This window comes from Erithacus rubecula (genome assembly GCF_903797595.1).
Source record: "Erithacus rubecula genome assembly, chromosome: 2".
NCBI classification, from domain to species: Eukaryota; Metazoa; Chordata; class Aves; order Passeriformes; family Muscicapidae; genus Erithacus; species Erithacus rubecula.
The window spans coordinates 27699153-27724060 of record NC_136685.1 but is presented as its reverse complement, the minus strand read 5'-3'; the positions used below and the strand labels follow the sequence as shown (position 1 = coordinate 27724060).

Below are 24908 nucleotides of genomic sequence, written 5' to 3'. Positions count from 1 at the left end.
GAGCCTCACAGATTCCAGTGTAATTGTATGTCTGAAGACTATGCCTAAAGCCTGGCTGAAATCAAGGTGTACAACATCCACTGCTCTCCCCTAATCCACACTGACAGTCATTTTATCAGAGCAGGCAATCAGGTTGGTCAGTGTGATCAGCCCTTGGTAAATCCACACTGGCTGTTGGCAGTGACCTTCTAGTCCTTCCTCTGCTCAGACATGCCTTCCAGGATTTGCAACATAATCTTTCCAGGGACAGAGGTGACTGGCCTGCAGTTCAATGGATCCTTCTTGAGGATGGACATGATATTTGCTGGTTTCCAGTCACCAGTGACCTTACCTGGTAATCATAATTTTTGATAATGGCAGAGGGCAACCCTGCAGTGACATCAGCCAGCTGCCCCAGCACCCCTAGCTGCATAATATTTGGTATCTTGAAAGCATCCAAGCAGAGTAAGAGCTCCTTAACACTCCCTTCTGTGGCCAGTGGCTCATCATCCCACTCTCTACTAACATGCTTAAGTAAACTGGGAGGCCTGAGGGCAAAACTTATTAAGGGAAAAAACAAGGTGAAAAAAAAATTGGATACTCTCAGACTTTTCCACATCCCCCACCCCATTAAGCAGCAGGTCAATGTTTTCTTCAGCGTTGTTTTTGCTACGGATGCACTTAACAGAAGCCCTTCACACTGCCCTTAACTCTATTACTTGTTTCAATTCCAGATGAGTTTCTGGTTTCCTAACTCCATCACCACATGCTCTGGCAGTGTTTCTATGTTCCCACTGGGTAGCTCACCCGTGTTTCCACTGTTTACTTTCTTTTCTGTCTGAGGTCAGTCAGAAGCATCTTGTTCATCCATGCTGGCCTTCTGCCATACTCACTCAACTCCCTGCATAACAGCATGGAGTGTTCTTGGGGTTTTGGGAAGCTGTCCTTGCAGATTAACCATCTGGGCTCCTCAGATTTATGGGAGAGTTTCAATAATTCTTTGACTTTCTTTTTGCCAGACTCAAAAAAATTTTCTCCTTGAAACTCTCTTCAGATGTATTGTTTTCCAGGTCCCCTGAACATAAACTAATTCCCTGCTGGATCTCTCTGGTTTCTCCACATCTCTTGTGGAAGTGATTGTGGAAGACTCTCCCAAACATGACACAGCACACCAAGTGCAGCACCACCAAGTGAGGAAGCAAAAATATCTCCCCTGATCTGCTAGGTGCAGTTTTAATTATATAGTCCAATATGTAGTTTATTTTATTCCAGTAGGAGAATGCTACTGATAGCTCATACTTCAGTCTCTTGTCCACCTCCCCATTATTTTCAGCAATGCTGCTGTTCAACAAGTCAGTTCTTGCCTGTACCAATAATAGTGATCAACAATGCATTATGTTTCAGATGTTTCAGAAATAGTCCAGATTATTTAGCACATACTTGATTTTCAAAAAAAAAAAAAATTCCAAATTAGACAAAATAAGAAATATAGTCAACAAAATGTGGGTAAAGAAGTTTAGGAAATTTCCACTTGACAGTATAAAAAAATATAACAGTGTTAGCTACTTGTAACTTTAAAGAATTCAAATGCTGCAGAAATAAAAAAGTGAAATTTAAAAAGTACCACAAGTATGACTGACTTAAATTCTCCTTTGTGTGGCAAAATTCTCATATTAAGTAAGCAAAACATTTCACACAAATTTTTCATGGACAATCATTGATTGCTTGTCCTGATACTCACTGCAGGATTGCTGATCTAATTTTCAGTCTTTTAAATGTGCCTGCAGTACAAATCAGTGAGATCCTGGCTTTGAATGTAGAAATTGATAGACAGTGGTAATGTTGCTGAAAAAAATTCTGGCTACCTCATCTGCAGAAAATAAGTTCCTTCCTTCCTTCCCCTTGTGCTATATTACAGGAAGTGTCTGCCCTAAAGATACACAAATTGCATCAAGGTCATGTTGCAGAACATTTTCTTGAAATTTTAATAACAACAAAATAACGGGGATTTTTTTTGTGTGATCTCTTAATTTGTTGAAGCAGCAGAACTATTTCCCCTACAATTTTATAAAAGTTATTAGCTGGACAGACATTAAGATTAACTCCAAATTTTACCATTAAAAGCTTCTGCAATCAACAAAAAAAATCTGACCATGAAAAGAGGTAATTTTAACAAGTATTACCAGCAAGGTCTATAATAAATATGTCTCTTTTTGCAACTTCTGGCCTTCCTACAATATTCCACTACTGGAAAGGAGCAAAATATTAAAATGAAAGAGTGGAAAAAGTGCTGCTCCTCATCTCATTTTGCTGAGATCTCAAGACTCTCAAATTTCAAATTTTTGAATCTGCAATCTTGTACTTGAAAAGACCAGTACAGTTTGAAGACTTAGGCAACTGGTTGTAATGCAAAATAATACTGCTGAACAGGTTTGTACCCCAGCACTACATGTCCTTTCTCTTTTGAAGGAGAAATCAATAGTAAAGTTCCTCTGTCACATTAAATAAGTCGAAACTTGATAAGTAATTCAAGTGCCATTTATGCAGATACTGGACAGCTGGTAAAAAGGGTGTTAAGTCTGCAAATGGTTAGAATAAAACTCTTTGTTGTTTGTTTGTGTCTTTGTTTGGTTTCTCTTCTACTTTAGAGTCAGTAAGACTGGGTTTGCCAGGAGCACCTACTAAGACAGCTTGCCTCTGAAACAAAGTGTGCCCACCCACCGTTTTACAGACCTAACTCATGACTGAGCTAAATTAAGAGAAAAAGGCATGTGGACATGTATTGCTTCTCATTCCTTTTCTATGGAATAGCTGAATTAATTTCTAGATTTATTTATGCCTGCTACCTTGTATTCAGTTAATATGTTTTAAACACATTCAAAATAATAGACCTTTAACAATTACAGATTATCTAACTCTGTAGCAGATATAGGCATGATTGCTTCAGACAACTGGACAACAAAATTGAGAGAATTTGATCACATGAAAACTTTCAGGCCCTATTGCTAAGAAGACAGCCCAGAAGACACTTGCATGCTACCCAAGTACCTCAAACCCCAGCAAGTGAACCCCAGGTTCCACTGCCTCTCCAGTACCTATCAGGCACCTGAGCACACAGGGATCTGCCCTTAGACCATTAGGTCCAACAGGGAGCTGTGTGCACAAGGCTGACTGCTGGTTTCTAGCCTCTGCTCAAAGGGTCATTTCAGATTTTTCCTTCATATCCACATGCCCAACTTACTCAGCAGGAAGAAGTGCAAATCTTGATCTTCTGCAGCCAGGCAGGCTTGCCCTACTTCCCATATATAGGCTGTAACTTACTGTGTCCTCTAACCCATATTTTAAAAAAGAGCTAAGTCAGTCATCTGTGCAATTGACTGTCACCCCTGTTTCCCAAATGACCTTCTCCTTATGCTGCTCAGGAAAATTAAGGATCTGATTTGAGTTTGCAAATTCCATTCAGGAAACCAGATGATTAAAAGTTAAGCACAGAAACGGAGAATAAGTAAAACCTTAACACCTTGTTAAACAAAAATACTTTTAAAAGGTAACTATTCAAGCTGAGTAACATAGTAAACTTCCTCTTCAATATTTGAATGAGGAGTATTTGAACAAAAGAAAACCATAAATCAAGAACTTTGAGTTGAGAGCTCCAGAAAATTCAATTCTGCATTTAATATACAGCTTTACAAGGAAAAGGTATAGTTAAAAACCTAGTAATATCTCATTTAGAATTAAAATATAAAATATTGCAGTAATTTTCTTTTCCATTCCTTCTTAGCAAAGTGAATGAAATAATTAGACCTAGTGAAAACCTGACTCTGCTACTCAAAGCTAAGAGCTTTGCATTTCATTAACAGATTCATGAAATAGATCACCATGCATACATTAATTTTTATCACAATTAAACTATAGTTACTAGGCTAAATTCTGGTAGAATTAATCTGTGCTCATATGACTTCTAACAAAAACTTAGAAGTCTTATTAAAAGAATCTAAAATGAAATGCTTTCACCATTCCATTCATGGACCTGATGTCCTTGACAGAAGTTGGCCCTAGTAACTTGCACACCACCCAACTGAGTTTTCTGTCCATGCCAAAATTCATCAACAAAAGAAAGTTTTGAAAGTTCACTTGTTTGATTCCAAGCCAAGCAGGAGACAAATGCCTCACAGACACAAAAAGAACAGACACAAAGGAAAAACTCCAGTCTCTCTTAGAAAGAGCCAATAAAAGAACAATTATTCTTCAGAATGATAAAAATAATTAAGCAAATAAATACAAAGCCCTCATGACATACAACAATTAAAATAAATCTTAAAATAACTTGTTAAAGTGTCGTTTTTGTAACTCCACTCAGGGCATAGTTTCCAACATCTTCTTTCCAGCTCCTGCCTGTAACAATACATGGTAGCCCATTGGGGAAAAATTTGAATTAATCACTACAAGTACTCATCCCTTCATTTTCTCTAGGTTTAAGGATGGATTGGGAAAAATTCTTCATAGTCTGATACCAGATAATAAAATTTCATCTTCCCTGCTATACTGGATCACTGTAAACTAGAAAAAACACCTCCAATCCACAATAGCAGGGGTTTTTTAATGGAGAAAAGCCACAGGTCTTTTGCCTCACCTTGCTTAATCAGTATTCTGCAAATTATTGTTTCTTCAACAGAACAATGCAAAAGTATATCCTTACTTCAATACCATCCATATTGATTCTTATTAAATCTAAAATGATCGATGTTGTGATTGCTTTAACTGCTTTGGAAATGTGCAATGTATTTATATATGTGTTATATATATATGTATTATACATGTATTATATTAATATTAATATAATTTATTGATTTTTCGGTTTATAATTGCACTGCAACACCTTATAAAATTAGAGAAAAATTTTGAGAGTAGAGTAAGATGCTTTCTACATGCATATATAACAATATTCTTAGAATGAATTTACATCAGTTTTTATACCTTGATTTCCACATTTAGCTATTTCCCCTGCCCAAATAAAAGATTTTCGCACAAAAAAAAAAAAAAAAAAAAAAAAAAAAAAAAAAAAAAAAAGAGGCTATCTTAACATAAGTGTATGAACTTCATCATAAATCTTGTTACTTGTACTGTGAAACAATATGGTAACAAAAAATGAATTAGGAATCACATTATCTAAATACATAAAAAAGAAAAAGAAAAAAGATAAGAAAAGAAAAGGAAACAAAAAAACAAGTGTTGAAAGAAACTTTTATCAATCACTTGGAATGCATTTTGCTATTTGGACTATTTTAGGCACTAACAAGATTTATAATGGCAAACATGCTGAAACTTCATGAGATTCTCTTCAAGGGTGGGAAAGAGAAACAGTTACTGTAAAATATTTTAAGCATTTTTCAGACATGGTTCTGTGAAACTAAAAAAACAACAACAACAAAAAAAAAAAACTTCCAAAAAAATCAAGCCACCAAGAATCAGTCAGATGCTTGTTCATTTTCAACATGAAAACCAAACATTTTTATTTTTAAATTTACTGAGGCACTGCCAGTAGCTTGATTTACAAAACAGGCTTGATACTCCAGGGTTACTAGCAAGGAAACTCATCTTAATAGAAGCAAAATCAGCACGGTCAAACACTACTTAGTGTTTCGATAATTTATGGATATGTGCCTTCCATTAGTCTAAGTATGCCAGACCCTTGGAATAATCTAATAGCCTGGTGTTTTAAAATGAGGACAACTATTTTTAGCATTGCAGAAATGGAGCGGAATGTTCAACAATGTACTGTCAGTGGGCTTGAGCAGCATCCTCCCCCGTGGAGCACGTACCCAGCCAGTGCAGGGCCACCAACAGGGCTGCCTTGAACAGATAAAAATCCCACACCAATTACAGTCCATTACATGACACCTTTCTTAGCCTACTGGGATATTTCCTTGTTTATTTAAACAGGCTCATGCTAATGGTTAGGATCACCTGACAGAATATTAGTTATGTAAAAATATATTCAAAATATATTTATTAAAATTAGCTCCGTGAATTTTCTGGATTAGTTGGGTCAAGAAGTTTCTGCTGAACATTATGACATTTTGGCTTCACTGCATCTACCAAGCTTTTCATTCCCTCTTGGTTACTGCTGAGCTACCAGCACTTCCTGAGTTCTTGCTCAGTGCTATCCTTGTTGCAAACTTGATCCATGTGAGCAAGAATAAGATCCTCCCTTAAAATAACCTGATGAAGAAGGGCTTGTGACAGGTAAATAGCTCATTTCCTTTGCTCTGTCCTGCTTCCACAGCAACCCCAGTGGAGCAGACACATCATGGTTTGGCCAAGGGGGTCAGGGCAGGTTACAGGGCTCATGTGAAGTAACTGCTACAGAGAAAGGCAAATGGCAATGACCCTACTGATCCTATTGGCATATTATAACATAGACTGAGTTCAGAAGGCACCAGTTATTCCTCATTCCCATCACTGTTACCCATCTTTGGGACAAGACTGACTTGCCTATTCATTCAGGCAATTGGATGTTAATATACTCCAAATTAAATACTTACAAATCTAGGTTTTGGTGCTTTGCATTTAGACTAAGGAATCAGCAGCTGTAGACAGCTCAGAGCATCAGAGAACATGGCCACAGGGCTCCTTACCCCAGGCTGCACTCTCTTTAGTTGGCATTGTTTCCTTCTTTTTCTATGAGCATGTCTCAAAAAGCATGCAACTCACACAAAATATATACATATATATTCAAATACATAAAGCATATCTATATTCAAATGCATAAAACATATTTTCAAACATAAAGTACATCAGCTAAAAGTTTGTTCCTATATTTTCATCCTACATTTCTACTCAACAGATGAAGTCAGAGAAGTTGTTCTGAAAAACCAAAGATGAAAGCATTATTCCATTTATTGTCATGCACAACTACAGCCAGGTATACTGCCTTTTAAATTTTTTTTTTCCTTTGGTAATAAACTGACCTAAGTCTTTGGGACTTGTGTCAAGGACTGGTTTCTGTGCCATCAAAAAAGTACCAGCAGAAGCAGAGCCTCTGCTATCAGTAGGTCTTCTATCTGCCTTTGGCAATTACAAGTAATATTCACTGCTATTACATGTCCTTGAAGAGATGACAATTAAAAATGCAGTGCAGACACAAATTAAACATGGGCTATATAACAATCCAGTTCATTTGACCTACAACATCATACACAGAACATTAAAAAAATGCAAATAAAATTCACAAGAACATTTCCCATAGAGTAGTGAGAATATGCAAATATGCTTCTGACTGAAAAAAAAATCCAATATTTAGAAGTTCTTATAGATGAACAGTTAAAAAAATTAAGTTTAGCCACTTGGATATTTCCATTATCTGAAGGAATACAGTTGAAAAAAATTTGAGGAGATCTTATACTCATGGATATCGGGCAGTTTATTGCAACAATGTTATTTTTGTTACAGCAGATCTGTCAAAAGAAAAATTGCCTGACCTACACAACATCTATTAATTTATTGTTAATCCAACCATAACACAGTGTTAAAGCAAATCCAAATCCTATTAAAGTTTCAACAGAACTGGAAAGTAATCTAATTTGCCTTGCTCAAGTAATATTTGAAATGCAATAATGCTAAATGTATCTTAAAATCATTATTCAATATGAACATATTGCTGAGGTCTTTCAAAAATAATATAATATATTATGACTATTATACTCAACAAAATAGTTGGACTCCCAGGTTTGTATCAGGAATGTAAACAGCATTGGTCTACCTCTTGCCCCTCAGAAGCTATTCTTGATAAGAGAACTATTATCATCATCATCATCATCAGTATCCTGTTCCACAATCTGAAGATTCAGGAGGCAGATTCTCAGCTGGTACAAATGTAACTTTATATTACAAAAAGTCAGTCCCACAGACGAATAAATACTAACTTCAGTGTTTAACCACACAGTTAGGAAATGAAAAAAAGTAGTAGAAAAAGTAATCATTTAATGTGAATCAGAAATAAATAGAACTGCATATAGGCTGAAATTTCTATTTTAAGAAATAAGTAATATCAGTATTTTTCCTGAAATGCCATCTTGCTAGTGTGCTTCTAGCCACAAGCCGCTTTTCAACCACTGATAAATAAATCAGTTCAAGGAAAGTTTCCAGGTTTCCACTTTCACATAGATTTTTAGGGCTTTTCCAAGAAATGTCTCTCCTCATTTTTAAAGCAGTGCTTTTTGACAATTACTGTGTTTTAGAGACAGATTAAGAGGATATACCAACCACATATTTAGTACTCCAACTCACCTAGACTGAGCTGGGAATCTGAGATCAGCAGATCTGCTGTCAGCACAGAAGCCCTGGAGCTGCTCCCTAAAGGTAAATCTCCATTTCCATAAATTCTGAGCACCTCTGTGGGTAATGATGACACCTTGGCCCAGTAGGGTTGTAATTTTCCCTTAGCCTCTTTGAGGCTTGCTAGCCTACTCTGCATACTACATCTGGGATGCCTGAGAGAAAGCAGCTTGTTCCTTATCTGAGGGACACAAGGTTTCATGTGAGTTTTAAACCACCCTCTCATTAAAGCCTAGTGTTTATTTAGTGAATCAACAATACTCTGACACCCATTTCTCCAGCTGCATTCCTTTCTCATTCTTCTGTGCTTCAGCAGAATTACTGCCAGTACAGTGTATTCCAGATGGTGGTTTTTCTTCTGGCTATTTGACTACACTGGCAGGATAACCCTGTCACTATATGCATTTTTCCTAATAGATCCTGAAGCCTTACCTTTTTCCAACTCATGGGCTTGATATCAGAAGACAAAAATGGTCAGACCAAAATATAGAGAATTAGGGTGGAAAAGACAAACGGGCCACAGCCACTCTACATCACACATCCTACCTGTTTAGGCTCCCATTAATCAAGGATGATTGGCAAAATCATCTTCCACTCTTCTATTTTCATTTCTGCCCTTGCTAGCAGATTTGCTATAATGGCACTGTCTAACAAATGCCTTCTTCTCATTAAAACAAAACAAATCCCTTCCTACCCCCCCAGAAGCCACTGAGACAATCTCTCTCCAATTATGCAGTGTGCTGTAATGCAGCTCACAGCAAAGCTTCAAAAACTCATTAAAGAATAGCACTGTACACATTGTACAGAACTCCCATCCATTAAACAGTTTCCCACCTTTGCTCTTCCCCCATGGCCTTGAGTGCACCTCTATCAGTACTGTATGCTCCAGTGGACAGGGAATTTCTTTTACTCCAGATTTGTGCTACTCTGTGTGAGAAAGTCCCAAAACCTTGTCATGTTATGGGATTAACAGAGTATAATGGCCACACCTAGAAGTCTGGTACTCTTCTTCCATTCATACTTTTTAAGTGAATTTTCATTCTGTGAGGTGGACAGCTAAATAATTATGTCTTGAGATCTTGTTGTCAATAGCTACAAATAATATGCTGTGCATCTTCGTTGTGTAAAAGTAACAGGTTACAACTATTAAATAAAGTTAATTATGAATTAATTTCTCTTGTTTAGAGTCTTATTTCAAGGTAACATCATGTTATTTTCATGTGCATGGGACAATCAGAAGAACTCTCATTCACAGTAGAAAGGGTGAAAGGAGTGAATATAGTGAAAGGAGTGTTAATTCTGAACAAAAAGCATTAGCTGACTAGCTCTTGGTATCTGTAAAAAAAACCCTGCCTTGTGTGAGGTGCTTGTAAAAGGCAAATCAGACACCTGTCACCCAGCTGGGCCACATGTGTCACTGCTGAGCCATCTGCAGGAGCACACCCGTGCCAGTTGCTTTACTTAGTGCAGCCTGGGAACAAGAATCCATTAGACAAAAAGTCAACAGTGGAATTAGCAGCACTTTTTCTTTTAGTGCCCTTCCACTTACTTGTTTGACTTGTGTTTCTATTTTTGGGAGCCTCATGCCAGAGCAGCAGTGCTGACTGCTGATTAGACAGGACTTGGCCCAGCCTCAGCGTGTCACATTGATTTAATCGGTTCAGACTTGAAACACACAGTGTGCATCTTAGGTGTTTATAAATACAGGCTAGCAGTGAGAACTAAAAAAATAAAATTGCATTCTGGCTTGCAATACTTATGAATGATTTTACTATACTAATAAAATGGAGTTTTTATTTCCAACGATTTGGTATCTGTGAATTTTAAAAAGCCATTAACATTGGATTTGGTATATAAAACCCATGCTACAATTTTAGTGGGTTTGGGGGCAAGAAATGCATTCATTGACATTAAAAATGTACATATGAGCTACATTTATTTAAATTTTAATAAGATAACTCACCCACTAAAAAAAAGGACAAAGGTGAGTTAGCAAGTCACAGCAGCCAACAGAATTATCTACAACCTCTGGATAATTTGCACTATGTATACATTTTCTACTGTATGAAAAAAAGAATTTTTTAAAAAAATCTAATGTGCTATTCAAAATAAGAGTTATTACGCCAGCAGAAAATACTCTTATATATAATTTAAACGAAACACAATAGCACAAGTTATCCACAATTATCCTAATATAGATCAATGATTCATCAGATAAAAAAATCTAGTATTCTGTGAAGTTCAAAACCTAGTGCCTTAAAAGAAGACAAACAAAACCAAGCAAAATGTGTCAGACAAGATGTACAATGTGGCAGTACAGTGAGAAAGTTCCTTCCTCCCTCCCCAATTAGTCCATTTCCTGCAACACACTGCTGCCAACTTTTACAGTGCAATAATGGGCACTTTTCTTAAAGCTCTGCATGCTGATGAGATATGGAAAGTTCAGAATATCAGTTTCAAAACCTACAGACTCTAGTCCTCAAAAATGAAGGGGAAAAAACACACGAGAACAAAATCTATGTGCCACAGAAACCTTCCAGAAAGAATCTAATAAATACAATTTGTCAACAATTGAGGAAGGCTCCTCAAGCCTCCCCTTGCCCTTTCAAGCTCTGTAAGGTCCTGGCTGAGGCATTTCAAACAGAGTTAAGAGCCCCAGAGCCAGGCAGACTCACAGCTAGAGTATTCATGACTGTCTGATTAAGGAACAAAGGGCTGCATTTAATGACTGCATTATTTAACAACTGCATTATGTTTTACTTCCACATTACATAACAGGCTAACAAAGGCCTGCCCTGCATGGCACCATGCCAGGATCTGCTTTGCTCCCTGCATCCCAGACCCTCCAGAATGAATGGTGACCTTTGCTTGCTTTGGCCACACCTCACATCCCATCACAAAGGCGCTGCTGGGCTCCAGCCCCCAGGGCAGCCACGTTCTGCTGCTTATTGCCAGAGGCTGTATATCCTCCACCCTTATCTCACCAGTGTCACTTGATGCAGGAGATCACAGCTTTGATGCCAAGCAATACAAGAAGTAATGTCTGGCTCCAAAATCACATTTGTACTTTTGTTCTACTGAGACATACTAATCTGATTTTGAGGGAACCCATGAGAGGACAGAAGACAATGCTGTAACTTTCCTCAGATGGGACTGAAGCATAATTCGTTTCCCCCCAAAAGCAATGATTTTTTAAATTAAAAAATGAAGTCTTTGCTCACCAACACCTACAGCAGTCACCAGCACCATTCCCTCCAGAATGGAAATAGCACCCAAGCAGTGTCACTGCAGGCCAGGTAATTTGATTCCACAGAGCTCTCTCGAGAACTCAACTGAACTGCTGTCGTTTAGCTTTAGGAATTGAAAAAACAGGGAGCTCGACAGTTCCTGGAGTTGTGAACTGCAAAAATCACCTAATAAGGAAAAAATAAGTCAGCACAGCAGACAGCTCTCTGGAATCAAATTTATGATCAAAGGCTATTCAAAACACTTTCTTGTAATGCTAAGGAGAGAGCAAGAGCAAGCAGGCAAGAACTATACATGCTGAAGCAATGAAACAAGTTTTGGAAATCATAATGATCTAAAGTGTATTTTCAAAGTAAGATAATTTATTTTATTTTTAAGCATATCTATGTATCACAAATCTATTGAGACCTACTATTTTCATATGAGTCCATCTCTTATAAACACACATATAGATTAATTTTACACTAAGATATCACTGAAAACACAAAAATAACATAAATCTTGTAGAAAATTTGTTGCTTCAATAGATCCAATTGCCTGATTTACCATCACCAGCAATTCTCAAGATCAAGGCTTTAAACTTATTGGTGATAAAATTTCCAATTGGACCACATTCTTACAGCTCACAACTCTCTTACTTTGAAAGATTTCTGATGCCAATTTTTTTTTTTCCTATGTTACTGATTATGATATTTTGTTTCTGTTAGAGACTCCAGAGCAAAGCAGCACAAAGATTTTTCAAAAATTGCATAATGAACACAGTTTATGTCCATATATGATCTAAGAATATTGAAATATAACTGATTAGCAGTGAAGGGAGCTCCTAAATTGGATGGCACTGAATAAAAGACAGATAAACTGAGTAAGATGGCTTTAAGCAGTACCTATCCAATACTTCACATTCATTTTGGAAGCTTTCTCAAAGATGCTGATGAGTTACTTCAGAAATATCCTGATCCTTGTACAGGACATGAAATGTGGAAGGCAATATGTCCAGAGATCTTTCAAGACAGCTGCAAGGAAAAGACTGCATTACTGAAAACTCAACACCAATGTCTCCTCAGATTTGTACGTTTATGTGAGTGATTAATGCTCCAGAAGCAATGCTGAATATCCATGGATCTTTTGCAAAGTCAAATATGCCCTGGAATATACTAGTGCATGGTCTGGCTGGAGCAATGGGGAAAGCAGATCAATGGTCACAAGGATGGTCACGATGACATTTTGATTTGGATGTACATTTAACAAGATTTCATGACACAGCTGGCCCTGAAGCCCTGACCCTGTAGTAACCCAGTATGGAGATGGATATTAAAAACATTTCTGAAAGAAATTTGAAGTCACATGCCATACTAGCATGCAATTTTTTTTTCAACATTTTAAATTTATGTATATAAAGTAATCATGTTGGAAAACAAAGCACTGTACATTTCTAAGCCATATTTTATATTGAAAAATAACCTGATAACGCAGCCATTTTCCAACTCTTTTTCTCAGGTACCACTAAGGGAAAGAAGAACTCTTCCCACCAGGCAATGCAAAGGGACTGTTCAGGAAGCTGTCTTGATAGCATTCATACCACAAAGTGTGTCTATATCACATTTTGAGAAGACTTTTATTAATTATTTCCTTACCTGTTCCAAATATATAGAGAACCCTAATCCAAAATGATAATTAAATTTATCAAAACTGATACCATCAGTGTTTGCTTTAAAAGTCAGTTAAAACTGGAGACAGCACAGTGATATTGGACTTGAGAAAACTGAAGTTCCAGATAACCATAGGACACAGTTAAATTAACAAAAACAACACTAGAGGCAGCATTATTTATTCCAGTTCTATTATCTTCTGGCTCACAAAATAAGTGAGTTAATGTACATTTTGTTGGACCATCATCACAAATACATGTGCTTGGATAAAAAAGGACTAATTCTTTTACAGATACCTGCATGTAAAACTCATCTCATGTAAATCTCATTTTCAATACTCAAAGTAAAAGTAGTACTCATAGAGTTGGTAGAGCTCTGGAAATGTACACTTAGCTTTTTCTTTGATCTCCATCACATTTTACATGTGATTTTACATGACCTCCATCACTATGAATTGTACACAGTGAATCGTATACTATGAATCATAATAAAGCAACTACTCTAGAGTTTTGGATAAAGGGGAATGTACAAACCCAGTATAATTCAGTAAATCTTCTGAATATAAATCTAAGATGTGTAGAAATAGACACTTTTTGATTCACATAAGCATTTATTTATCTTTTTAGTCTAAATTATTTTATTAATACACTGCTACTACACTATAGAGCGTAGTAGCAAATGCACAGCAAATTGAATATCTCACTGCTTCAAGCTTATATGCAAGACCAGCTATTTTAAAAAGCTTACTCAATATATTTAATATTTTAAGAATAGTATTCATAATCTAGATTGCAAAAAATCAATGCAAAAAATACTAAACCAATAAAGTTAAGCCATTTGAAAGTCAAATATTCAAAGTGAATGTTGCCACAAGTATTTCACAAAAAGCAGTTTAAGAAACACAGATACATTATCTCCATCACTATGAATTGTATCACTGTATCATGATAAAGCAATTACTATAGAGGTTTGGATAAAGAGGAATGGACAAATACGGTTTAATTCAGTAAAGCTGAATTTTCTGAATTATCTTGCTGCCTACCTCAATGTCATTTTTCAGAATGTAGTCACTGATAAAGAAGAAAAAAAATATTTCCATAATAGCAAAATTAGAAAAATATGGAAAGGCCAGGAACAGAGTAAATAATTCACTTTCCTTAGCTTGAGTCCTTTGAGCCTTACTGCCATCAGCATATCAGAAGCATAAGGGCTTTCTGGCCAACAGGACTCATAACACACACAAGCCATAGAATCATTAAGATTGGAGAAGACCTCTAGGATTGAGTCCAACCATTAATCTAAAACTGATATCTCTACCATATCTAAATCATGTCACCAAAAGCCACATTTATGGATGTTGATTCAAACAATTTCCCTGGACAGCCTATCCAATGTCTGATGACCCTTTTGGTGAAGAAGTTTTCTCTAATATGCAATCTAAACTTCCCCTGATGTGACTTGAGGCCATTCCCTCTTATCCTGTCTCTTGTTACGTGGGAGAAGAAACCAACACATAACAACCTCCTCTCAGGTACTTGGAGGGAGCTCCCCAACTCCCCAAGAGGAGTAATACTTTGTATTAAAATACCTGCCACAGGTGGCAACTTATCTCTCAGAATCAGGAACTCTCCTGCTAAACTTCTCAAGTACACAGAGATGGTCTACTGCCTAAAGTGTGTATGCCAAAATGGTTGATAAATTCACCTTGACTGTCAAGGCATCACAGATCAGCAAAAAATAACCCCATAACCCAAACAGGACTCCATCACTTAGCATCCAGAACTTAAATAAACTTTCAATTTGGTGTTTTGTTGCCATGGCATTGTAGAGCCAGAAGCAAGGAGAAGGAAAGGACTTGACTTATTTGGATGAGTGACATAAAAAGTGCACAAAAAAGAAAAATCTCAACTATACAGAGGAAAATTAAACCCAGCTTATTCAAGTTTACAAAAAGCTCATGAAGGAAAGCAAAAAATTAGCTCCCTGTGAGAACACTGAAATCAGGTGGTTGGTGAAACCTATTTCCCCCTCTTATCCTCAGAAAATATCTAACACATTTGTAAAACTTGAGGACTTGATTTTCTGATCATGGTTCAAAGTGCTGTCAAACTGTTTGGAAAGCCTGGAAATGCATAATAAAGGGGGGATCATAGAATAATACAAAGGCTTGGGTTGAAAGAAATCTTGAAAATCATCTAGTTCCCACCTCTCTGCCATGGGCAGGGATGCCACCCATTAGGTTGCTCAGGACCCCATGCAAGCTGACCTTAAACACTTCCAGGAATGGGGCATTTCCAACTTCTCTGAGCAACCTGTTCCAGTGCCTCACCACCCTCTGAGTAAAGAATTTCTCGCTGACATGTTATCTAGAGCTCTCATATTTCAGTTTAAAACCATTCCTCCTTGTCCTATCATTATCAGCCCTTGTAAAAGGTAGCTCTCTCTCTATTTTTATAAGCCCCTGTAAGTAGGGGAAGGATTCATCACATTATGTGCTTTGTGCAGAGATCAAACACAAAACACATGCCAGGGAGTCTGTAACAATCCCCCAGTGGGTGCTATGGAAAGGACCTGCACACACTCAACCTGCATGGAGGTAAGATGATGTTATGACTTCAGTTAGGGAGAAGCCTGTGGGTCACACCAACAGGAACATTGCCTCTCCATTTCAGTAGTATAGTAACACCAGGAAATAATCAAACTTTTTAAATAGAAATATTTTACAGTGATATATTGACCTTGCTCAGGTCATGCCAGTGATGAGACCCTGTACACAGCAGTTATAGGTGAATTCTTAATGGCTGAGCAATTGGTTTTTGTTGCCATAATGAGTCTAACTGCTAGATCAGGATTTGTTAATTTCTGGAGCAGACTGTCACAATATATCTTAAAGCAGCCCAGTCACCTCAAACCTCCACTACAGGGGCAGATTTAATTCCCCATGCCATAACCAGCATTCTGGCCACAATAGAATGATACTAAATGGCTTCAGATGTATATCCAGAGGCAATTTCACTTGCTAATCACCAAAAAGTAGGTTAACACAGTGCTTTCTTCAACACATTTCTTCTGTTCTCACAGCCTTTGCTGAACATTGCCAGAAGGACAGAGCTTAAGGTCTCTCACACACAGGGATTCTGATTAACCACAGCTTCCAGTTCTTGTATCATGGTTTGACAGATACCTTGAAGAAGTGTGCCCAGAGGCTGAGCTACAGATCAGTCCTGATTGCAGGAAAGGGATCATGCCACTGTATTCCATCTCTTTTGATAGCCTGAAAGGAAGCAAATTTCCCTCCAAGGGAAAGCTACTACCCTCTTATTTTAGAATTATAAACAAGTACCTCAGAACTATCTCCTCTGATAATCTCAAGAGTTTGTCCTGTTGCTCCAAGTAGGTTTTCCCATTTAAAAAAAAAATCTCTTAAGAGAGATTTTCCTGAAAAACAATGAGGATGAAGGAACTATAGGTGGACATCAAATAGACAGTCACATATAATGGTGTTGACCATTTACTGTGTTGTGACTTTGGGGGTGTGAGGTAGGGCTCCACAGGGTCTGCATTAGATTCTTGACTCTATAGATTGTTCATAAGCACCAGAGCACTGACTTCTTTTAACCCAGATGAGACAACAGGCACCTTGTGGTGTGCCAGTCAATGAAAACCTCATTTTTTACTTTGGCAGTTAATAAGAACTGCATCAGAAAAATCCACAAAACTGCTGAATTATGGCCAGAACATTCCCCTGTTTTCTTTAGGGTGTCAAGGCTATTCTTATGTTACCCTAGAGTCATCAAGTCTTTAAACTCTGTTCTCTGCATTAGCCTTCAGCAGATCGAACCTCTTAACTGGGAAGAGACTCCTAGAAGTCTACACCACATACTATTAGCCAGCAGACTGTGGCAAAACCACTGCAGCATTTGGTGACTGGGAAATTATGTTGTCAGTGACAGTATGTCTCGAAAGTGACAGAAGGCAAAGTGTCACATTTGAAGACAGAATGAACAATTTTCACACTTAAGATCCTTGAAAGTCAAGGCCCTATATGAAGGCTCACAGATGTCTCACCATTTACCCACATCTTGAAAATTAAATATATGAGCATCGAGCACTGTTCTGGGAGATTCTCCAGTTAATATTCTCTCAAGTAATAAAGTCCACTTTAGTATTACACATTTAGTATTAGTCCACAATAGTATAACTCTAAGTTTAGTTTTTCACTACGTGAGGTATGTTTGAGATAATCAATCTAAAGAAACAGGATTTCCAACAGCCAAGTTTATCTCATTGTAAGGCAAACATCTAAAACAGGTCAAATGAATTGATATTGTTTCTTGTGCATAACAACATGAATAAAATCTATTGCTTATTTATTCTCTGAACCTTTTCCCAGGGAATGAAGTATAAGCAAAGCAGTACTGCCGTGGATAGGGTTTGGGAGTATTATCAAGAGCGCCTCTGCCCTTTGAAGCCTCAAACTTCAGTTAATTTTTTTTAAAAAAGTATAATTTCTTTTTCCTTTTTCCTGTTTCTAACTAATGAATCAGAGGCACATCTGCACAAAGCTCAGAAATACACACTAAGCAATTTAGCATCTCCAGCAATAGATAACGTGCTGAAGGCTTTAAGAGGACACACAAAGAGCAGTAACTCCTCAGAATGCTCTCCCATTCTGCACCCCAGCCAACATCCTGAAATGCAGGAGATGCCTTTGCAAAGAATGGTGCTTAGAGTATTTTTATCATAGAATATGTTGAGTTGCAAGGGACTCATCAGAATCTTTAAGTCCAATTCCTGACCCTGCACAGAACACCCCAAGAATCCCACCCTGTGCCTGAGGGTGTTGTTCAATTGCTTCAACACAGACAGGTTTGGTGCTGCTCCTCCACTCCACTGTCTTTAACTCTTTGTACAATCTTTGTTGGCATCTAGAGCACCACACTTAAGGGACCACAAAAATAAAGGATTCTACAATTTATCTAGTTCTTGATGCATCACCTGGGAGAGAGCACGTTAGCACCTTTCACAAGAGGAGAAAAATCTTCATTCTAGCTCCAGGAAGGAGCTAACACACACAGCACTGCACTACTCCACACAGCCATGACCACCCCAGCTAGCACAAGCTGGATAGCTGCATCTCAGTTTCTTCATCTAGCCATGCACATACGAAATAATTAGCTTTCTTTTTATTATTTTAGAAATTTTAAGCTTTGACAGTTTTGTATTTCATGGCAGTTCATTTTTAATTTGCAGCAATGGTATTTTCTACAGGCTGAATTAAAAGAGTTGTAATGTTCAGAAAAAGTACACTGTCTGGGTATTAAATAAGATCTGAATGTTGAGCTTCATGTAAACTACCAGGAGCTTTGGGATTTGGCCTGACAATGAATTTGCAAGGCGCTTAGTAAAAAAACCCAAACAATATTAACCATGGTAACTGTAATAATAATAACTTGGACTGGAAAAGCAACGTAGCCTGGTAAGTTTAAAACAAGATAACATCAGAGTAGGAGCTGCAGAAAGAGCCAAGGGAAAACACAGCTTCATTCTAGATCAATCTCAATCTACAATGCTTTACAATAACTCTTTCCATTAATTCACATCTAGGAGCACAGTAAAGTAAAACATTGTCTATCTGGATCAAAACAAAGGTTTCTCCAGTCAATTACAGGACTACAGCCGTGGCAACAACAGATGTCTACAGAAAAATATAACAACAGGGCAGCCATAAAGACCTCTCCTGTGGCTTTCCCAGATTCCAGCTTCTTGAAGTACAAGCAGACTGACACACTCCATGGAATTTTACTACATTAATTTTCTAATATATTTTCAGACTTCTCAGGTTTTGTGGCAGTGTTCAAACTGTAATATTATAACAGGAATAATGAGCCCTTTCTATCCTTTTTCAACCTGCAATCAGAAAGGTTTGATGCTGTTATTTACACACTGAAAAATAAAATAAATAAATAAATAAATCCTTATTGATCTCTTCTGCTCCATTCAGGACTGTACAGAGAACAGAACATGACACGTTTTTTCTTAATTGTGCCTTTTTCAGAATGAAGTCCTTGTCACACTTTAATTGGAAGATGTCTGGTGCTCTTGATCACTCTTGACACCTCTGAATCTTTCTTGTATTATTAGATTCACACTGAGCTGTGAGAACCAGAACTGTATACATCATTTACATTGCAGCATAATACAGACAGATTCATTAAAAATGGTGACATTAAAACATTTTTGCTTTGTTCCTTATTCTCTTCCTAGTAATTCCCAAATACTGTTTGTTTATTTGGCTATTGTTTGTTTATAGTGGCAAATGGTGAGTCCATGTTTACCTTAATCTGTAATTCCAAGATCACTTTCCTGAATAGTAATAGCTAATCCAGGCTGGTATAAAATGCATAATGCTCTCTTTGTTTTCCTCTTCATCTGCATCACTTACTTTTCTTGCTTTCTCTGAGATTTACATACCACTTTACAATTCAGTTCTAGAATGTTGCCAATTCCTTTGAACATCTTTGCAGCCTGTTCTCCATTTTTCTACCAATACAACATCAGCAACAAATACCTTGATTTTTCCTCTTAACTTTGCTAATATACATCTACCTCCTGTTTTTAAAAAATAAAAATTTGAGACAGACATGGTAAATAAAAATAAAAGATAATTTCATAATTTGATGTCCAGTAAAGCCACAAATTTTAAGCCTGACAGCAAAAAGCTGTTTTTGCAGTGTTATGAAGGCTGTCTCTATACTGAAGATGCTAGATACTAGACTTAAAGACTTCCTCTAATACAGGTAAGTAGCACCAAACCCAGTAAGTGCATACAACTGCCTTATTTTGCATACTAACATTCTGAAATGAAGTGAAACTTATCCTTGAATACACCAGTAGGCTGGCATGACTTCTTAGCCATGGCTATTCCAAATCTTTGATTAAGAAGTCAGTGGTGTTTATCTCAAGCTCTACCAAGCAGACTGTTGAGTGCATAAGAATTCTTATCTAAGCTTGCAGACCACAAACTGGGCAAGTGGAACAAGTAGCTTCCTTTAGCTCTGTATATACTCCCCACTTCTTGGGAAAAAGCCCCCACCAAACACACACATCTGCAGAAATGCTACTGATCTGAACAGCTTTTTCAGTGTGCTACAAAAACAGGGAAGTGCAGGTAAGACAACAATGTTCTAACAGAATTGTTCTATCCTCCCATTTCTGTACACAATTACAGAGAAGCCACTGACACAATGAACATTTCCCTTGAGTTAAATCACACATGAACAAACACAAACATACCTTTTCACCAGGCAGACCTGCAGCACCCTCCGGTCCTTTCACACCCATCTCACCCTACAAAACAAATCCCTCAATTAGAAGCTCTACAGACTTTTGAGGTTAACAACAACTACCCAGGTCAGACTCAATAGAAAACATCTTCTACCCAACTTTTTAATAACACAACCACTGTGGAAGAGGATGCCTTACATGCAACACTAAAATCAGCAAAATAAATGCATTTTAAACACCTATAACATCAATAAAGCCCTTCATCAGACAAATACTTGCACATCCAGATTTCCATAAAAGCAAGTCCACTAATTTAAAAGGAATTCATTGCGACAGAAGACTGGAACCAATATGGTCCCTTTTTAAACTGAGAAAGATCAACATGTGATACAGATTTGTATAAAGTCATGTGCCTGCAATATTTTTGAAAGACACTATTTAAATTCCTCCCTCCCTCCCTCCCTTTTATCCCCTCAGAGAAACCAAACCCCAAATCATAAGCAATCTATAAGAAAAGTTTAGTTTTGAGAGACAAGGGACTAATTGATCAGGAGAGTTATGGAAGATCCTGGCAGCTGTAAATTGGACCATAATTCTTTAAAATTACATAAGAAAACATAAAATCCAGAAATTTTGCTAAATAATTTAAAGTTTAAAAAATTTAAAATAAGAATTATTTGGATGCCAGAGGAATACAACAAAAGAACTGAAACAATACAGTGTTCATTTAGAAACAAAGCAAAACAAAACAAAAAAACCCCAAAACATTAGATATGTCTACTTCTACCAAGAAAAGAACATTCTCAGCAAGAGTAACATCATAACTCTGGTCTGAAATGAAGTTATTAACCTTTCTGAAGTTGAGAAAGGTGCAGTAAGATTGTCCAGAAGTACACAAAAAAAGATGTGTCAGAATCATAAAGGTTAGAAAACCCCTGCAAGATCATCAAGTCCAACCTTTGATTGAATACCATCATGTCAATGAGACCATAGCACTGAGTGCCATGTCCAGTTGTTTCTTGAGAGTGACTCCACCACTTCCCTGGGCACCTCATTCCAAGGACTGATCACTATTTTAATGAAGAAATTCTTCCTGATGCCCAACTTGAAACTTCTGTCACACAGCTTGAGGCCATTTCTTCTTGTCCTGTCATTAGCTGCCTGGCTGACCCCCCTGCCTACAAGCTCTTTTCAGGCACTTGTAGAGAACAATAAGGTCACCCCTGAGACTTCTTTTGTCCAGCCTAAATACCCTCAATTCCCTTTGCCACTCCTCATAGTTTTGTTCTTAGTGAGAATGCACTCAATCCCCTCACTCAGACCATGAATAAAGATATAAAAGAGCTCTGTCTCAAAAATAGACCAAAATCCTGTATGTGTGAATAGCATGAATCCACTGGCACTATGAGAGGTAAAGGTCACCTTATCTAATCACCCACAGAGTGACTCTTATCTGTGCATCCTCTGTCCCCTTCTGCCACTTGCCAGTATTTTAATAGACCAGTACCACTTTGTTACCTTCAGTGGTGTATTTTTATACACTGTGTAGTGTAAAATTACACAGCTTGCTACATGCCAGGAAGCCTTTAGCCTGTATGACTTACTAGCCAATTAACCAAGGTATGTTTACACTTCTGTTCCACTAACTGCAGACAGACTCCCCATCTTGAAGACAATTATTTTCCACTGCAAATTAGGTCTGCAAGTTATGCTTCTACCTTCTAGTTGTGACTATAACACCCACAGGCTGAAAGGTGGTGGTTTTTCATGCCTTTATGAATATAAATATCAGATACTACAGGGATCTAGAAGCATTCATACAAACAGTATCACAGACTAAAACCAAAAATATAGGAAATGCATCTTTAATATCTTTTTTTTTTTTTTTCTTAATGGCCTTTTCCTTCTGCAGGCCTTAAAGTCCTTCACTAAATGAAGAATAAGTTAGCAGGAAAACAGCTTTGTGAGGTGGTGAACAGTAGTAGCACAAGACTGGCATTTATAGGTTAAGTTCCACACACAGCGTAATGACAGCTAAAGGTAGAACCATGAGCTGTAAGTGTACTGTCAGGATTCACTAAGGGTGACAGTGAACACCCTTTTCAGCTGAGCTTCCCATGGGTGGGCAGGTGTTCAGCCATCCCAGGAAAGCAGGTCAACATCTCATATAATGGTGACTCGGGAAGACAAACAGTGACACTCCAGGTGTCCCCCTGCTCCTCCTTCTTCCCTCTGCTTCATATACTGAGCATGGCACCATATTTAGGGTATGGAATACCCCTTTGGTAGTTGGGGTCACCTGTCCTGGCTGTGTTGTCTCCCAGCTCCTTGTGCACCCCCAGCCTCCTCACTGGTGGGGTCAGGAAAGTCTTTGACACTGTGCAAGCTCTGCTTGGCAGTAACAAAAACATCCCTGTGTTATCAGCCCTGTTTCCAGCACAAATCCAGAACACAGCCTTATACTGGCTACTGTGAATAAAATAAACATTGTCCCAACTAAAACCAGGACACAACATCACCAGAAATATTCAGGTAAAAAAAAAAAAAAAATCCATTAGCAAAAAGGAAAAAATGAACTCACATTCAGAGAATATGTCAGGAGAAAGAAAACTTATCACAAAGGCAGCATCACTCTAAGGTTTCCCTGGTAGTGGGAGAACAACAGGGAGTATATAGACAAGGAAGCATCAACCCTGTTACTCCCAGCAGAAGGCTCCACCTGTGTTCTGCCCCATCAGTGCAGGAGCTCAGTCCTACCAAGGCCTGATCTGGGTGTCCCTGGTTTAACTCCTGCACCAGTGCCAGTGACCCTGGCTCCTCTGCTCCTGTTTCAGCTCTGGAATGGCCCCACTGGAGAAGTGTGACATTCCCCCACACCTCTGAGCACCTCAGAGTGGTGAGGACTCGCTGCCACCATCTCCATTCCTCAGGAAGGCTTAAACTCAGGACTGAGATGGATACTGGAATGGCAAATATGGTAACAAAGATAATAAATCACATTTCAGAATTTTTTATAAGAAAAAAAATGTTGCATTGCTAATGATATTTTCCCTTTTTAATTGGATGATTAGATGGTAAAACATAAGTAGGACTATCCATAAATTGTTAGGTTGGTAAGCATGAAGTATTTCCTTCTGCTTACTGTAAGATTTTATTCTACTAAGTATTTATATATATATATATATATATATATATTTATATATATATATATATATATATTTTATATATATATATATATAAAATTCCTGATCTTGTCATAACTGACAGCCAGCCAGGTTTTGCTCAATTTTCTTCTTTTTCTTGAATTCCAGCTTCTAGGTCCCTATCAAAAACCTCAGCAACAAATACTGGGACAGAAAGGAACCATTCTCAGGGCTGCATAATACAATATATAGATATGCTTTAGTTGGAATCAAGTTGACTGGATTTTAAGAGGAAAGTCAGAGTAGCAGGAAAGAAAGACTAGCAAGGAAAATAGGAAGAAAGAACAGTTCAGACATTTCACTTATTCTCCAGGAGATGTTTTCACATATCATTCTAACACAAATATTTTCCCAGTGCAATAATCTGTTGCATAAACCTATCCCTAGCAATCCCAAAATAGCCTTTTAAATGTCTTTTTCCTTAAGTAAAATTTAAATTAATGAAGTTGAATAGCAATAAATTTCTCCATGGTGTGCATCAACAGGCATTTTAATATTTGAAAGCAATCTGCCTCTGGCTTTTTATTCCTACTTCACTTACAGCATTAACCAATGACCTATTAACAGAGCTAGGATTGGTTTAATGTTATATCAAAATATTTAAATCTGCTTAGATCTCAATTTAAAATATTCCATGGGCACTAAGTCTGCTTAAAAGAAATAAAAGTAGAAAACACAGTTATTTTTTAGCCTCTCTGAGAGAGAAAATTGGTTTAAATATTCAGCATATATGTAATAATTCCAATTACAGTCATCCATAGTCCATCTTTCTGAAGAATTTCTACATACTGAAGACAAAACAGGATCTTTACAACATTATCAGAAGTCAAGGAAATTTTTTGTAAGACTCTGAGTAGCTAAATATGATGCTGGAGTAGTACAAATTGCAACCAAATAGAAAACACAGTAAATATCTCACTCAGATCTGCAGAAGAGAAAACCCAACTCCACAGCAGATATCAAAATGTGTTAAAATCACAGGAGACTTCCACCTGACTTGTGTCCACTTGCAAATTGTGAAATACACTATGCTAGGAATTAAGCTGCCATGAGAAAAACACAGCATATTATTTAGGGATAGTTTAAATTGTACACTTGGTAAGTAGCAAACAAAGTTGATTGGTCCCAGCAATTTTTTCAGTTTTAATTACTGAGAAATTAAAGAACAGGAGGTGGTCCCTTGCTGCAGAAACTGATCTCCCAGCAA

General features: G+C 37.5%; 1 protein-coding gene across 1 annotated transcript in view; it reads right to left on the bottom strand.

Moving 5' to 3' along the window:
- COL19A1 (collagen type XIX alpha 1 chain) overlaps window positions 1–24908 on the bottom strand; it is a 170923-nt gene that overhangs the window by 107499 nt on the left and 38516 nt on the right. The window contains exon 10 of the mRNA XM_079332225.1: window positions 20508–20561. Coding sequence (XP_079188351.1) covers window positions 20508–20561 — 54 coding nt within the window. The remainder of the gene's footprint in view (window positions 1–20507; window positions 20562–24908) is intronic.